This window comes from Histoplasma capsulatum, assembly GCF_000150115.1.
Source record: "Histoplasma capsulatum G186AR genomic scaffold supercont2.5, whole genome shotgun sequence".
Lineage (NCBI taxonomy): Eukaryota > Fungi > Ascomycota > Eurotiomycetes > Onygenales > Ajellomycetaceae > Histoplasma > Histoplasma capsulatum.
Genome location: NW_025544805.1, coordinates 2,062,649 through 2,078,397, shown reverse-complemented (window position 1 = coordinate 2,078,397; position 15,749 = coordinate 2,062,649). Strand labels below are relative to the sequence as shown.

Sequence of the window (15,749 nt, the reverse complement as noted above, 5' to 3'; positions counted from 1 at the left end):
AGCAGCAGTTAGTGAATCTCGCTGTCACCGTCAAAAAGAGATAGAAGAGATAGACGAGTGTGGTATGTGGTATTGTGTATTCAGCCCGTCCGGGAGCGAGAGTTGCTCCCACGCCGCAAAGAACTCAGCGACGGACGGCGACGGTGACATGCCATGCCATGGCTGTCGCGAGCGAGTGACGGCGGCAGCAGCAAGCCCTGGTGCAGGATGAGATCGGGCGTGCATAAGGTGCACGACTAGCCTGGCTGGCCTGGCCTGGCCGGGGGCGGGAATAGGGGCTGGAAGGGCTTGTTCTGTGTGTATTTTTATATATACTTTTATCGTGTGCGGAGCATCTTGTTGCCTATTGCCTATTCTTCCAGCTCCTGCAGCGCTCTCCATCGTCTGCCCTATCTATCATCGATCCGTGACCATCTACATCTACACCTTACACGGTCGTTTCTTTACTATGTACAGATCTGTACATTGGATGGATATGTTTGTGGTCGACGTTGGTTCCGAAACCTACCAACCTTTCAAGCTTCAACCAGACACGGGAAGCGTACCAAGGAACCCTTCCAGGCCCCAAAAACAAGGCTAAAACCCTGAGAGAGTCAAAAAAGGGGGCGAGGCTCCTCCAAGCTAAAAACCTTTTTTTGGTCCCCTTCATCCTCGAAGCTTCCGCGAACGCGTTCCAACGGCTCGGCGGCGCCATCCCCAATGGGACCAGTGTGTTGCCGGCGTTCCCCAGCGGTCCGGGAGGATGGCTTGTCTAATCAACTGTTTTTTTGTTTTGTTTTTTATGGGTTGTATGGAATCAATCGAACCAACCATTCCATGAATCCTTTGAGGTTTATTTACTTACGAATGAGAGCTGCTTGAAGGGAATATAGCATCCTCTGGAGCTTGCGAGGTAGATAACGGTCTCTCCCCTCGGTCTTCTGCACCAATCCGTCATGATCATCATCATCATCCCCTGATACAAATATTGATCCGAGCTCGACAGGGTTGTGCATGCAGGACGTCCAAGTAAGCGGATATATGGCAACATGATGCGCTGGGTTGACGAAAAAGTTAGGCGCAGAAGTTGCTGCATATCCACATACAACTTGGCAAAGAAGCTCAAGAGAAGCTATCAATTGTCAACAAAATACAGTATACACGCAGTAGGTTATTGGTTGTATCAATTTCCTCGCGAAGTAGGGCTGGGGATACCACGTTGTTCGACCTTCAAATCGATCAATGCGCTGTGCCTTTGGCTGGTACATGGAGACGTGGGAACAAAAAGCTGTGGCACAACGCTAGGAATTTATATGGTAACCCTGTTCCAAGATATTGCCCCTAAAGACTTTGGGTTCGGCTACCCAGGTAGGGACTTGATGCCGAAAGTTCGGTCGCCAATTGAGGTATTCCAGCCCCGGACACTTCCACCAGCACTGGTATTGAAATTTCCATTTAAATTTCGAGCGAGGGCCAATGGGCTGTTGTTCCTGTTCCATGTCTCTCCGTGCGCAGCGTCCCTTCATAGCCCGCAGTTAGCCTGTAATCATCGCAGGTGCTGGCTGGCTGCCGGACTCCCCGAATCCGCAACATTTGCTACCAACATGTTTGAGCACGAAAATCCCTTTTTTCTGGCCTGCCATCCAATTGGCAGCTGTCAAGCGAAGCCGGGTATCTGGTTGGGCTGCGGGGCTAGCTCGGTAGCGTTGGTAGCGTCGTTTGTTAGTGGCAGATATGCAGCTGCCACTGGCGCGTTTCAAGGGCATTGGAACTCAGGGGCATGTGGAAATTTGTCTTGTCGATGGCACCGTCAACTAACTTTGCAGCAGAAGGTTTTATATCAAGAGATTTAAAATCCTCAATTATACGAGTTTGTCAGTCTCAAACTCCCCAGCAGACACCAGAATGATACTGAGTGAAACAACAATTCTTTCTCCTCTCTCTTTTCTTTTTGCTTTTTCTTTTTTTTCCCCTCCCACTTTTCACAATTTCAGCCATTTTCCCCACACTCTCCTTTCCCCTTCTTCTCTCTCATTGTAGCGTTGCTACTGGCCTCGTGCATTCATATCGAATGAGTAGAAGCGGCCGATTGACAGCCAGCCAGTCAGTCAGTCAAGTCAACCTATGGAGAAAAATGCAATATGGAAACTGATGACGCCAACAGCCAGTGACAAATGACAAGAGGAACAGGGAGAGACAAGCCAAGAGATGGACGTGTTTCAGGCTTGAGTTGGCAGCTCCTCTCATTGTTCTTTTATTCTTCTGTCTTACTTGGAGACGGGACACAACGGCCCAGAGTGCCCGGTATCCTCATTCTTCGCTTTGTGTCTCGGCTTCGACAGCGTTCCTGTTAGAAGGAGCAGCCAGAGGAGGAGGAGGTATCCCAGATCTACTTTGTAAACCCCAGCCTGAATAGATCCTACTTCATAGATAGAAACCGTATTCCTACTGGGAGCACTTCCAGATTCCCAAGAAACTAACAAAGCAAAAGGTCAACGGTTGCATACGCCCTTTTTGGTCCAATTCTTGGAACTCGGTGTCTCCGTCCAGCTAGTAGAAATTGATGGACCAAGGATTAAAGGAGCCCTTTGGCAACAATAATAAGTCCGCGAAGGGATGGATAACATGTTTGCTTAACTTTCTGGCAGGTATTTTATTTTCAGTAGACTATGCTTGCGCCTAGGAGTATTTTTATATCCACCAAATTGGAAGTTTCTCCGTACCTGAGCATCAATGTATTTCTCCATCCATACTCGTATTGCGCATCTGCTTGCCGATTGTTATTCATTGATACCAAATACGTATATACATCTCACACTCTCACTCACGCTGGCATTTCCTCAATGTCTTCCAGAGAGATAATACTTTCCCCCAGCTACCAAAGAAACAAATACCCAGAAAGGAAAAGGCGTTCGTGAATGTGATTGTGATGGAACTGTGATGGAACTGTGATGGAACAGAGTCATATCTTTATCTTTCGCTGACGCTGCAGGGATACACATATCCACATCCATGCAAAAATCCCGCTGGGTTCCCCTGGATCGGGGGGATGTGCTCCGTGCCATCGGAGGCTGTGGACCTTCCGATCGTCCTTCAGCAGGATCCATGATCCAGTCTCGACAAGCGGACGTGTGTGCCGGCGAGATTATCGGTTGAGAAGAGCCGAGATAGGCATACTATGTAATTCTTCTCCTCCCTTTAGTCTCATGTGTCTGTTAAAGGTTCATTGTCTGTCTCCTTTCATGCACGCGGGTGTGTTTGTGCAGGGCGCATTCTTTTCCATGAAACACGAAAAGAGAAAGAAGAATATGGTTCTTCAAAATTTGGCCATGTTACCCGTAATGTTGACAGCATCCTCGCTCAAACATTTAGATAGAGTGAGTGATTTTCCCTGTCGGTTAACACTCTGAACGGACACAACACTTTCCGCCTCTTCAATCTATGTATATCCAAATCTCTTTTGTCTCGTTTTCCTTATGTCACAAAGAATGGAGTGCCCCATTCTATTTTCTGCCTCTCAATAAATCAAATTTCCCAAAATATGGCCTTTTCGTGCCCAAAGGCTGAAAAAAAAACAACTACCACAGACTTGGAGGCTGGTGGCTAACGAACATGGTGAAATACGACGGAAATGTGAACTCCCCTTTCCATCACCCGTTACCTCCTGCAGTATGGCTAGCACACGACGCCATCTTCCATTCTCCATCCCCAACGGGGGAGAGGGGGACGTCCTCTTCTCAGTTTAGCTCAGGCCACAAGGAGACTCTCTTTCATGTGAAGTTGGGACAATATCCTCCCCTGTACAATCAATTTTGTTAAAAACGAGCAACAATGGAACTGGCAAAGAAAAAAGAAGGAAAAAGAAGAAAGAGAAAGAAAGAAAAGAAAGAGAAACATTTCCAGTATTAAATGTGAAATTGGAGTTGACAATTTGGGAATCGGAGCTAAAACAGGGAAGGCAGAATTGAAAATACGCTCCAACATCTCCAATGTCCAACCACCTTTATAAAACATACGGTTAACTCATAATATGTGCGAGAGCATAATCCCCCCGCCCTCTCCTCCTCCCAACATGCAAAACCAAACGGGACTGACTCTATCACAGTTGGTATTTCCATGCATCCGCTGGAACCCTTTAATCCCGAATATGATGCTAAGGAGGCAGGGGGTTGCGATTCCAAAATCACGGCTGTGAAACATATTCACACTGTCGTTTACTTTGCGAGAATACCAAATTCGAAACATATGCAATATGTCTTTTCTTACCAGGAGAGTGTGGGTTTTGACCGGAGAATATCAGATGAGAAACGTGGATGGCGTGGATTGCTTCCACTCAGCAGTGGACGCTCTACTCACTACTCTCTCCTTATGGAAAACACAAAACTCGGTTGATGCTTCGACTCAGCCATCTCTTTGTTTGGCTGGTGCGATTTCTTCATACAGATCTTGTGTTTTGTCTCTACCTGTTAGCAATGGCACTGTGGGTTTCCTGCCTCACGGTGGATAACGAATATATATATTGATATACATATATGTACATGTACAATGTATATATCGTTCTCATTGTAAAGCCAAATTCAAATGACGTGCTGTACAAAGAGGGTCTAATTTATTTCACTCCGATTTTCTATTTCCTTTACGTCTGCGCTGGTGATATTTTCTGCGTTTTCACGTTATAATTTCATGTCACTTCTATTATCACGTACCCCTTAACTAGTGCTCAAGAAGAAGTAATATCATCTCTGATTTCTTTGAAAATGAAGGACAATTCATGCATACATACTATTTATCGATACGCCAAGTCTTCTCAATGCAATGCGCCTATCCATCTTGTCTCAATTTTGTCCTCTCATCATCAGGTAGACAGCGCAGATGCTGTCTTGGGATCACATATCTTCAAAGCGCCCATAAAAATTTGTTTCTGTATTTAATTACCCACCCCCATTCTATACAGAAAATAGAATAATCAAGCAAAAGGAAGATAAAAATAAATAAATACGAAAGAAGTGGGCTGCAGAAATTTATCTTCCCCTCAGTTCATCCGCAGTACAACCGCTCTCGCAGCAACATCAGTCAGACAATCGGTCATATAGATTTGGTTTCTCAGCTCTGCTATCCAGTCCAGCTACTGCAACGTCTCCAGCATACAAAGCACCCTGAAGAGACAGTGTCCGACCGGTATATTTGTTTCGGATTCTACCCATCTTTTTTCTCCTGCTCACGGGCCTCGGGGGAAACGGGCGCAACTGATCGCATACAAGGTGAGGCAAGTGAAGAGATATATTGTAAACGCAATCCATGCCCGGTGAGACTACTATATAGGGAAGGGAGAGAAGGGGAAAGACAATTTGAGATTGTGATGAGGGTTGAGAAGTAGGCTTTGTGAGACACTGACGCCTCATCGGTAGGTCCTATGGACAATCCATCAACATGGATGAGAAAATATCATCACGAACTGGTTCTTCAGACCGTCTATCTCTTGAATATTATTCAAACAGCAGAGCCATAGTTAGTTAGAGATACAGAATGAACAATCGTTGCCTTCCCAAAAAGGGCGTTGAGACGATGATATCATCGCGTCGCCCTCGACTAATTAATTATCTGCTCCGTCTTGTTCTTGTAAATGACTCCCGAAACGTACCAGAGAGAGAGACTGATCATCTCACCAACCAGCCATATCCAGGATTTCCTTTCTGCTCGAGGTGAGAGAGATTTGTCAACGGGTGGCAGGTAGTTAGTTAGGTTTTGGAATTCCGTGTATCCAGCGGGGTCCCGCTGTGGCGTTTATCTGTCACATCATTTTGACTTGGTAAGGAGGGGAAGAATGAGGAAAGATAAAATATTTTATAGAGACAGCCAATCCACGCTTCAGAAAGATAAAGAGGTGTGCAATTACGATTATCTTATTGATTACCCAAATTGAACCTCATCTAACTCTATTATTTCTTTAGACTATTCGGCAAGCAGAATGACAGATATTACGGTAAATATTCCTTTGTATAATTATCGAATCCATATGCGTAACTACATGTTGTTCGAATAAATAGCAAATCCATTGCTGATCATGGCCCAGAACGCACCCAATCCGGACGGCCAATTCGAGCGAGCACCATCTGCCTTCCGCTCCAGCATCTCGCACTCCCCAACCGCGCCATTCCCCGCCGAACGGGACCGATATGTCCTGTACATAAACACCAGTTGTCCCTGGGCGCACCGTACCAATATCGTGCGCACACTAAAGGGGCTAGAATCCATAATCGAGTGCGTAGTCTTAGACCCATGCCTGACTCCCGACGGCTGGTATTTCTCAGGAGAATACGGCAGCGCAGTCGCGGATCCGTTGTACGGCTTCACCCATCTGAAGGAGTTGTACCTCAAAGCTGACCCCGGGTATGTGGGCAACTACACAGTTCCTGTGCTGTGGGATAAGAAGAAGGAGACGATCGTGAGCAATGAGAGTGGGGACATTATCCGGTTCATGTATGAGGAGTTTGATGAGCTGCTGGTTGATGAGCAGGAGGCGTTGCGCGAGGTTAACAGCGCCGGCGGCGGGTTATACCCAGAGCACCTGCGGGCAAAGATTGATGAGATGAATGAGTGGGTGTATGAGACAGTGAATAACGGGGTATATCGATGTGGTTTTGCGAGGTCACAGGAGGCGTATAACAAGAGCGTTTACCTTCTATTTGCGTCGTTGGATCGCATTGAAGAGCATCTGGGCCAGGTGGACCATCAGCCATATTTGTTCGGCGAAAATATCACCGAGGCGGATATCAGGTTGTATACAACCATGATCCGCTTTGATGTGGCGTACCATGGGATTTTCAAGTGTAACTTGAAGATGATTCGGCACGACTATCCCCGGATTCATAGGTGGCTGAGGACGCTGTATTGGGATGAATCGGAGAGGACTTGCGGGGGGGCGTTTAAGAAAACGACGCATTTTAATGTGGTGAGTGAAACCCTTTCATCTTTCATTTCCCATTGTTGTTTCGTTTCTCAAATGGCCTCCTTCAAATGGTTCTTGTGGAACAGTGCTGGTTTGAGGATGCAACCTGTTTTTGTTTTCCCTTCTTTTTCCATTCCTTCTTTCTTTTAGAATCTTTCATTTCGGAATGGGAAAAGCTAACTGGATAATTTTCTGTCCCTGTTCAATCAGTATAAACCTGCATATCTTTCATCCTTGCAAGTTAAAATGGGTAGTACCGACAAGCTCGTGCCTGCTGGGCCGTCCCCTGATATTTTTCCATTGAAGAGTGATCTATGATCGGCCAAAGCGTGCGGTTTTCTAGCCCTCAGTTATGTCCAATGTCGATGAGAGCAATGTTCGATGTTGTGCCCTTGCGATAATACATGTACAGTGCATACATGAACATGTTAATCGACTGATTTGAGACATACAACTCGTGTGGCTTTCGTTGCTGAAGATGCAAACACATGTCGACATTGAGATATCATATCTATCATGTACCGAGTATCTACGTCAATATGATTTGCCGATGAACTCTTTATTCCTGGAGCTTTTGAATAGTTACAAGTCAACACAGCATGCACTAATCCGAACAAGCCCTTGGCATGCTCAATGACATCTCAGCCGAGTTTTGGCGCTAGCGGCGGCTTGAACTCCCTTTCCCGCCCCCTGCCGTGCCAATTTACATCCCGCGCCATAATTGGGGATAATTAGTTGAGGACCCGGGAAGACCGAAAGCGAGCCACATGGCAATTGCCGTGGACTGATTCCGAAGGGGAAAAATGGAGCACACCCATAGTCTCATTACTTGGCAATCCATCCCCCGCGGGCGGCACCAACTAACCAAGTAAAGCACCTTCCACGAAGCATGGGGGTGAGGTGTGATAGTCGAAAGCCAGGAGAGGCTTGTGCTGCAAAGAAGCTCCGTAGCCGCGTGGAAGAACGGCGGAAATCCATTCCTCCGGAAGGAAGTGGGTATCTTCCCGACAAGGGGGAGGGACGAGTTTTGGCTCCCGGACCTCGCCGTCCCCGAGCTCCCTGAGGTGGTGAAAGGGGCAATTCTTTGAAGATCATGGGCTTCAGAGATCATAATGATAAGAATGGCAGGACCCTGTCGAGCGGACCGGGGATGAGGCGGGATTGTTCTTGAAAATACAACCTGAGTGGGTTTAGTATCGCTGTAGGGAAATATTGATCATTGAAAGAGATGGGACATTGGACATCAAGCCTATCACAACAAGGACGAATTGACTTCGGGATAAGATGTCTAATTGGAAGTAATCATGCTAGTGGCTGGTTTACCTTGCGGGGAAAAAATGCTACCAGCGCTGATTAACCAAGGAAAAGGAAAAGAGAATAGAGATAAATTATCATGTTGAAAAAACTATTTCGCTTTAAAAGGGCCCAGGCCAGGGGTCTATCCAATCCAATAATTTATATAAATATCTAAGGGAAAGGAAGAAAAGAAAAAATGGCAGACCGGCAGAAGGCCGACGAACCGGCCGATGTTTGCGGCCATAACGAGCAGCTGGAAGGAAAAGAAAAAGAAAAGAGAAAAAAGCCCTGTCTTTTTGATAGGACGTGAGCTGCCAACATATTTTATATCCCTGGGAAGGCCGCTTAATTAATTTATTTCCAGCAGGGGATCTCCAACTAACCGCATAACCGGGTGAGAGGGTGCCATCGACTGAGCGGAGAGTTGTATACCGTTCTCCAGTCCGCCAATAGACAAGGGCCGCCGAAAAGCAATAATAAATCGGGGATGGATTTTAAAATCCCAGCAGGAAAAACAATCGGGTTTGATTAGGATAATGGGACATAACACGAGCAGCGAATGTCGTATTAGAGTGATGGAGATAGTAGTAGCACGCAAGTATTATTTCCGGCGCCTGCGCCTGCGATCCCTTTTGATGGAGGTGCCTTCGGAAGATTTTGCTTACTTGCTGCTCGCCTGTTTCTTATATTCTACATTTACCTCGCTGGGATTAAAGGGTGGTTTAGTCGACCTGTTTCTCGCACCTAGCCTTTGGGTGTTCGCGAGGGAAGCTTCCACGGTTCCACCTCTGGAATGCTCCCGTTCACATCAAACCGGGGGTGTGCTCAAGACGAATTATCCAGCCAGAGTTAGCCGTGCGGGTGGATTTACCCCCTGTAGAGTCAGCCCGCCAACAGACGACCAAGGAAAGCCGACATGGATTATGTTCAACCACTTACCGCCGTGGTATTACTGTATCCATGGGTGTGGGATTTGTTAAGTGCTGACCCGCATGCTTTTGCTGGGCCAAACATTGGCATACACTATGAAGTCCACCTGCAAGACAAGTGGCATTCAACCGATTCATGATGCCAGCGCTCAGAAAACTACCCAAAGGTGACAAGGCTAACGGGATAACGGAACAACATACACAGCATTTTCCTCTTCCGGCAGGGCGAAGAAATGATAACAGTTTCCAGAAGCGAATGATGACACGCGGGGGTCTGGGGGGTTGCTGCGTTTTTCATAGCCGTTTTCCGAGTCAAGCTTCGGGCTTATTTGCAGATTTATTGACCGAAGCCAGCGGCAATCAAAAAAGTCGCTCGTCCTGCGACAAGGGTGCAACTCTTTCCAAGCAGTCTACGGCGGTCGGTATGTCTCCCTAGTAGCCATGATCGGGAAACAAAAATCTCAATGCCTGCTAGAATGTATCCCCAAAGGAAAACAGGCCCGTTGATGGGCTTTGTAGAAACGAAATTCGATTCTCCCGGAATAGTGAACCCTTCCGTTGCTTTAAAAACCACTGATTAGCAAGCCTCAGAACTTTCGATTATCCCCCTGTTCAAAGGGACCTTGTCTGGAGCACAGGGAGATACATCGAGTATCCGGGATGACAAGTCATTCGCCCACCCCCTTTTTGTTTTTTGAGGTTGTTCCAAGGTTGCATTCTGCAGCCACTTAATGTCCAATTGATCAATCAGTTGATGCCTGTGATGCTCCTTGCAAGTGCTGCTGTTATTCAGTGTAGAGACACGTTCAAGACAGGGGAACGATGGAGGCCTTTTCCCATCTTTCTGATAGCTCTCCCAATTCTGATATCTGATATCTGCAAAAGGCCTAATAATTCCTAGACTGTTATTCCCCATATTCAAGGACAGTCAGTGGTCGTATACACGTCATATCTGCCATATTAGAAGACGCGCCGGATTTTGCTAGGCGTTCTGGAGGTATAATATCGGATTACCTCTTCGAAAGAATCGATGGTTGCCCGTCGTGGCATATCCATATGGCAGGTGAACTGCAAGACCAAAGCACCTCAAGAGAGTAGGGTAGTTGAATGAGATGGCGGCATTGTACCATAATTCTGCTCTGCAAAATATACGAAAAGAAATCAGGCTAAACACCGTCAATTATGCAGGTCGAAGAATGGGGGAATCTCTTGACCATCGGAAGGCTTCTTCACTGCACCCTACCCTTGTCCAGGGATGGAAGTAAATGAACTGACAAAGATATCCTTGCCCCAAAGAGGATAATCAAGCAGTGTACCTTTCGAGCCGAGAATGGCAGCCAACATCATCCTATTAACCTGGCTGTTGGTAAAAGTATAAAGTGTGAAGTGACAGAAAATAGTTGATATGTCCATTTTATCTCCTTACCCTCTGGTTTCGCCTCCTGTATTGATGAGCCATCATGAATGGCATTGGCCTCCAAATGGGCAACAGGCGGGACGGCTCGTTCCGGTAGCAAATGAATATGATGTGATATACGCGGTCTTGACAACTACAAAGCAGAGGAGAGATTGCCTCTTAGCGACCGAGATACGGGAACAATCAAATGTGATAGTTAGCGTTTCATATTATTCAACAAACGGTTGGAACAGCTCGAAATCTCCACAGTAAAACCTCGCGCAAAGAAAAACTCTCTTGTATATTCGTGCAAAACATCTGAGGGCCAACTTCGGAGCGGCTGTCACTTTTCAAAAGAAACCCATCATTTTCCATTCCTTCTTCTTACCTTTACCTTTTCTGGAATAAACTTACCCACTCCGAGGTGCTTGACGCTGACTGTGGAGACTCTGAAGAATAGCTTCGAATAGCTTCGAATAGCTTCGAGCCAGCAGATGGAGGGAGGGGAGTGTGCACTGTCCAACACCTCCCCGCTGCCAGGGTTAGAATTGTGTCTTCCAACAGTGCCAATCAGCTGAATGGAGCCAAACCCACCGTGCCTACACGATATACGTTTTGAAAAAAACGACAGGATGGAGCATAATTCTTCCTGTTCAAGAATGCTTCCATGACGGTAAAAGTTTCAACACCTCCCCCCAAAATAGAGCGTCCCATGAGCAGTTAACGGAGATAAGTAGAAATGATGGTGCTGACAGCACTAATGTAACTGAGCCAAGCAAACAATAACGCCATTGATCAACATGATACTGCAGACGGCGCTTTTGTCCAGTCCATCCATTTCCACTCCTGAGGAATGGCCAGCCAGATGTGGGGAGGGATGTGGAGAAAGCCATTTTTATTCATTCATCTTGATCTCGCAGAAAGGCACCCCAATTAAAAGTGCGCAGCTCTCACGAAGCTTCCCAGCTCACGATCTTATGTATATTGGTTCATCTCCTCTAAAGATCCCTCTCCCCCACCACCAAAAAAAAGACAAACGAGAAAAGAAGTGAGATTCAAATCCAACAAAAAGCGCTAGTGGGCGGGTTTGGCAGCAGGGACCTCATCTGGCTCCCCAGACCGAGGAAAGTGGGTTTTAGTTCTCGTCTGTATCTTGCAACTCATAACCTGTCAGCAGGACGGTGCGTGCGCCCAAGCTCCAGAGGCCATCGTCAACTCGTTGCTGGCAGCTGGCGAGCGGACTACTCGGGCGGACTGGAGACCCTGTGCCGCTTGGCCCACGAGCTAAGGGTGGAGAAACAGAGAGAAACAAAATGCTGAACAGACAGCAGCTGGCCATTCGTTGATTCCATTATTTATTGTGGAGCGAGAAAAAAAAGGCCTTGATCAGAACTTCAGAAGTCTTCAGTCAGGTTCAAAGGACTTGTTACTGAAGGCTAGTGTGCACAGATGGACTCTGGAGGATTTTAATTTTCATGATTTCCATACTATTCTCATCTGGAAGCCAAACGAGGGAAAGGACAAAGGGAAAGGCTGCAATAAGGTTAGAAAGATGACGCTGGTTCTTGAATTGATTTTCCTAAAACAACCATCGATTTTAACTCCGCGACAGAGAAAGCAAGTTTTTTTCTTCTGCATATTCAGATGAAAAAAAATAGGTGGAGAGAAAATATTTATTAGTAATTAAGGTTTTTAGTTAGTTCATGCAGGCTCGCGCAGTCCGCAGTCGATGGATACTGCGCAAAGAATCGAGAAAAAGAAAATAATAGACAAGTTGAAAAAAATTAAAAAAACTGTGGATGGAGCAGGCTAGTGGTAAGATGACTGGCTTCCCCTCGCTCACTCCTGACCAGCTGTCAGAAGAATAGCGAAATCTAGCCGTTTCTTGGGTGCAGAATGAACATGATGGCTGGATTTGATCGCGACCGCTTCCCGTTTCTAGATCCCTCATATCCCACCCCCTAAAAAAAGAAGGCGAGGGATTGGAGTTGATAAAACGCACGTGGTTTTGCTCTTTGGTATCCATTTATCGTCTTATCGGTATGCCACATTGGAGAAGTTCAATAAATGGGCTAGCAATACGGAGGAGAGCAAGAAGAGGAGCTGGACGATGGGTGAGCTGGAAAAGCCAAATAACTAGCTGAAATAAGGTTAGTAAAAGCGCCCCCCAAATGTTTTAAATTCCCCGCCCCCCTTCGCTGGGTTCTGTGTGCTGGAGCCAGTGAGTTCGATGCTGAACAGCGCTCGCCTCTAGGGGCTACCGGTCTGCATCGTATGGGGACGATTGGGGGCTAGTGGGGGCTATTGGGGGCTATTGGGGGCTCGTTTTTAACTACAGCCGGAGGACGGTTTTAACCGAAGGGTGCGCCGTATGCCCCCCCGAAAAATTGGCTCTTTGTTTTGTAATTAGACGGAATTGATGGTTATATATTTGGAGTTAAATTTCTATTTATGGCATTGGGAGTGGTAGTTAGTATAACTAACTAGTTATCCCTATAAATTATATCATTATACCTGCGTAAATCCGCAGGAAATAGAATTTAGGATTAGCATCCCGCCGCTGTCAGCCTATCGTTTTCTCATATTCCGGGGCATTTTTAGGGCATTTTTAGGGCATTTCTGTCTGGATTCTGCTGCTGGGTCCCTCACGTGCTGGCGCTGGCTCTCCTCCGAACCCAACGCCGCCGTCGCCGCCGCCTCACAACCTCAACCGTCACCTCTCAGCTCTCCTGTGCTCCTTGTGCTTGTCAGTTCGAGAGAAGTCAGGTCGATCTCACATTCCATCTTCTACCCTGATGCCCTTGCTCCTCGATCTCTGCTGCCTGTGGTATTTTGCATCTTCTCAATAGCAAGCTGGCTCTGTGTGCTACCTCGGATAAAGTGCACCGGGGACACCTTTAGTTCTACCATCTCCTCTCCGCTTCCACAACGCCTCTGCTTGTCAGTGTGTAACAACCGTCCGTGGTTCTTATCCAGTCATTGGCACGAGAGGTAAGCTTCTTCTCATCTAACGCTGTACAGCGTCGAAGCCTATCGCTGTGTCGCATTCCTTGCGCGTGGTTATCTGATCTTGGATCTGCTTTCCCTTGACGACTCCCCCTTCTCCGGATTTTCAAAATACATTATTATTTATTTCTCCTCTTGACCTTAAGCTGGCCTATAAAAATTCCTTTCGCTAACTCCTACTGCTACTACTGCCATCAAGTGGATTTCTGATGCCTCTCGTCTCCAGAATCAAAGGAAACCCCGTCTAAAAGACCTGTTGTGGCCCGCCCTCTCCGCGTTTTATTTCTACTCAGATCTTGGCATTCTGGCAACTGCCTGGCTATACCATTTCACGTTCTTATCGTTATCGACCGGTGGAAAGTCGTTATCGTTGCAACTCGTACCGTCCTGCCCGAATAGAAACAGCCTGCCAGGGTTCCACCGGGCTTAGCGCACCTGTGCCGGTTTTTCTAATATTTTCTTCGATTTCTTTTTTTCTTCTTCAATTTGCCCTGCTCCTGCTAGCAAGGCATTTATTTTATCGGAGGACTAGGCAATTGGGTGACTTCGCGTCAGAATTTCAGCAAAAATGGCGGGAAAAATGAAGCTGTACAAGCTAGTGGTGTTGGGAGATGGAGGTGTAGGCAAGACCGCCCTTACTATTCAGGTTCGTCCCGCAAAGCCATTTTCATTTTCCTGTTAATTAAAAACAGGTGACGTTTTTGTGTTACAAGACGCTTACACTATGATTAGCTGTGCTTAAACCATTTCGTTGAGACATACGATCCTACCATTGAAGATTCTTATCGCAAGCAAGTTGTTATCGACCAACAGGCATGCATGCTGGAAGTGCTGGATACTGCGGGACAGGAAGAATACACTGCCTTGAGGGACCAGTGGATTAGGGATGGCGAGGGTTTTGTCCTGGTCTATAGCATTACGTCACGATCTTCGTTCACCCGGATACAAAAATTTCACCATCAGATTCAACTTGTCAAAGAATCCGCGAGCTCTGGATCACCAACAGGCGCCAGCTATCTCGGTTCTCCCATAACCGCCCCGTCTCCCGGGATGAAAGTTCCGGTAATGCTGGTGGGGAATAAAAGCGACAAGGCTATCGAACGAGCGGTTTCTTCACAAGAAGGCTCCGCGCTGGCTAAGGAGCTTGGATGCGATTTCGTCGAAGCTTCAGCTAAAAACTGCATCAATGTTGAGAAAGCATTTTATGATGTAGTTCGCCTGCTCAGGCAGCAACGGCAGCAACAAGGCGTTCGACAACCACTTAATAGAGCGCCTGGTACTCAGCGGGGGGAGAACGGGCCAGACCACCCTGCAAGATTCCGAAACGATCGGCAAAGAGGACATGGCCGCGGAATAAAATGCCTAATCCTCTGAAGCAAGAAATGGGAAGGGAAAAAAAAAATCAAAAACAAAGGAATCAGAAATCCAGGAAACCATGTCCACAAAAAGCGATGCATGACGGAATTACCAAAAAAGAGAGGAATGGTGGGAAAAAGCCGATAGCTGGGATTTTCTACTGCCCGTTTCAACCATTGCTGCGTGGGTGGGTGGATTGCGTTGAATGCAGACGCACGTATACTACTTTATTTTTCCACGCTTTACGGCTATGTTTAACCCCTTGTTTATCTTCTACATGCTCCATTTAATATTTTGCTCACAATGACACACTCCTCCTCCATACAGCCCTACAGCAGCCTCTCTTTCGTTGCGCATGCGCAGCATGGATGACTCTACCATGACATGCACTACTACATATGGAGTCACGGAAGCACGAACTCTCCTCCCGTCCCTTCTCCACTGGGCTTTGCTTTACCTCTTCTGAGTCGCCCATCCTTCGTGCTCTTTCCTTTTGCCCTCCTTTTTCTTCGTTCATTTTATCCAGCGCCTTGACTCCTGGACGGAATAGGCCAAATCTGTTCTCTCATATTGTTTTTTTACCCCTTCTTCCCCCAACCCCCCTTTCCCCTTTTCCTTTTCATGTCATTTCTCCCCCCCCTCCTCTGTCTTCTACTTCTTTGAATTTTACTGGTTTCTCATCGCTTCGGAGCAATGATTTTACATGTCCGACCGAACACCGAACGAACGAACTTTATAACAAAAAATCTTCGCGGCTATTCGTCGACCAGGGATTCGTGGCTTTTTATGGGAACGTCCGCGTTTTGTGTGCGCGGGTGTGTGCGTGGGCGTGTGCGTG

General features: G+C 46.9%; 7 protein-coding genes across 7 annotated transcripts; 5 read left to right on the top strand and 2 right to left on the bottom strand.

The window, feature by feature from the left end:
- Window positions 1-64: 64 nt before the first annotated feature.
- On the top strand, window positions 65-755 carry HCBG_04652 (uncharacterized protein; the record flags this gene model as incomplete). The annotated part of the gene is made up of 2 exons (XM_045431701.1): window positions 65-200; window positions 457-755. 2 exons carry the CDS (start codon window positions 65-67, stop codon window positions 753-755), a joined length of 435 nt encoding a protein of 144 aa, XP_045288254.1.
- A 2,064-nt stretch (window positions 756-2,819) lies between these two features.
- HCBG_04651 (uncharacterized protein) lies at window positions 2,820-4,179 on the bottom strand (the record flags this gene model as incomplete). Its single annotated transcript, XM_045431700.1, has 2 exons — window positions 2,820-3,155; window positions 4,075-4,179. 2 exons carry the CDS (start codon window positions 4,177-4,179, stop codon window positions 2,820-2,822), a joined length of 441 nt encoding a protein of 146 aa, XP_045288253.1.
- A 1,864-nt stretch (window positions 4,180-6,043) lies between these two features.
- Window positions 6,044-7,246, top strand: HCBG_04650 (glutathione S-transferase; the record flags this gene model as incomplete). The annotated part of the gene is made up of 2 exons (XM_045431699.1): window positions 6,044-6,931; window positions 7,139-7,246. 2 exons carry the CDS (start codon window positions 6,044-6,046, stop codon window positions 7,244-7,246), a joined length of 996 nt encoding a protein of 331 aa, XP_045288252.1.
- Window positions 7,247-7,631: 385 nt separating this feature from the next.
- On the bottom strand, window positions 7,632-8,477 carry HCBG_04649 (uncharacterized protein; the record flags this gene model as incomplete). Its single annotated transcript, XM_045431698.1, has 3 exons — window positions 7,632-7,712; window positions 7,794-8,127; window positions 8,449-8,477. The coding sequence occupies 3 exons, from the start codon at window positions 8,475-8,477 to the stop codon at window positions 7,632-7,634; spliced, it is 444 nt and encodes a 147-aa protein (XP_045288251.1).
- Window positions 8,478-9,249: 772 nt separating this feature from the next.
- On the top strand, window positions 9,250-10,418 carry HCBG_04648 (uncharacterized protein; the record flags this gene model as incomplete). The annotated part of the gene is made up of 4 exons (XM_045431697.1): window positions 9,250-9,320; window positions 9,523-9,575; window positions 10,055-10,216; window positions 10,342-10,418. 4 exons carry the CDS (start codon window positions 9,250-9,252, stop codon window positions 10,416-10,418), a joined length of 363 nt encoding a protein of 120 aa, XP_045288250.1.
- Window positions 10,419-12,252: 1,834 nt separating this feature from the next.
- Window positions 12,253-13,694, top strand: HCBG_04647 (uncharacterized protein; the record flags this gene model as incomplete). The annotated part of the gene is made up of 4 exons (XM_045431696.1): window positions 12,253-12,267; window positions 12,492-12,663; window positions 13,162-13,540; window positions 13,571-13,694. 4 exons carry the CDS (start codon window positions 12,253-12,255, stop codon window positions 13,692-13,694), a joined length of 690 nt encoding a protein of 229 aa, XP_045288249.1.
- Window positions 13,318-15,209, top strand: HCBG_04646 (uncharacterized protein; the record flags this gene model as incomplete). Its single annotated transcript, XM_045431695.1, has 3 exons — window positions 13,318-13,540; window positions 13,755-14,201; window positions 14,288-15,209. 2 exons carry the CDS (start codon window positions 14,124-14,126, stop codon window positions 14,927-14,929), a joined length of 720 nt encoding a protein of 239 aa, XP_045288248.1.
- Between the last annotated feature and the right edge of the window lie 540 nt (window positions 15,210-15,749).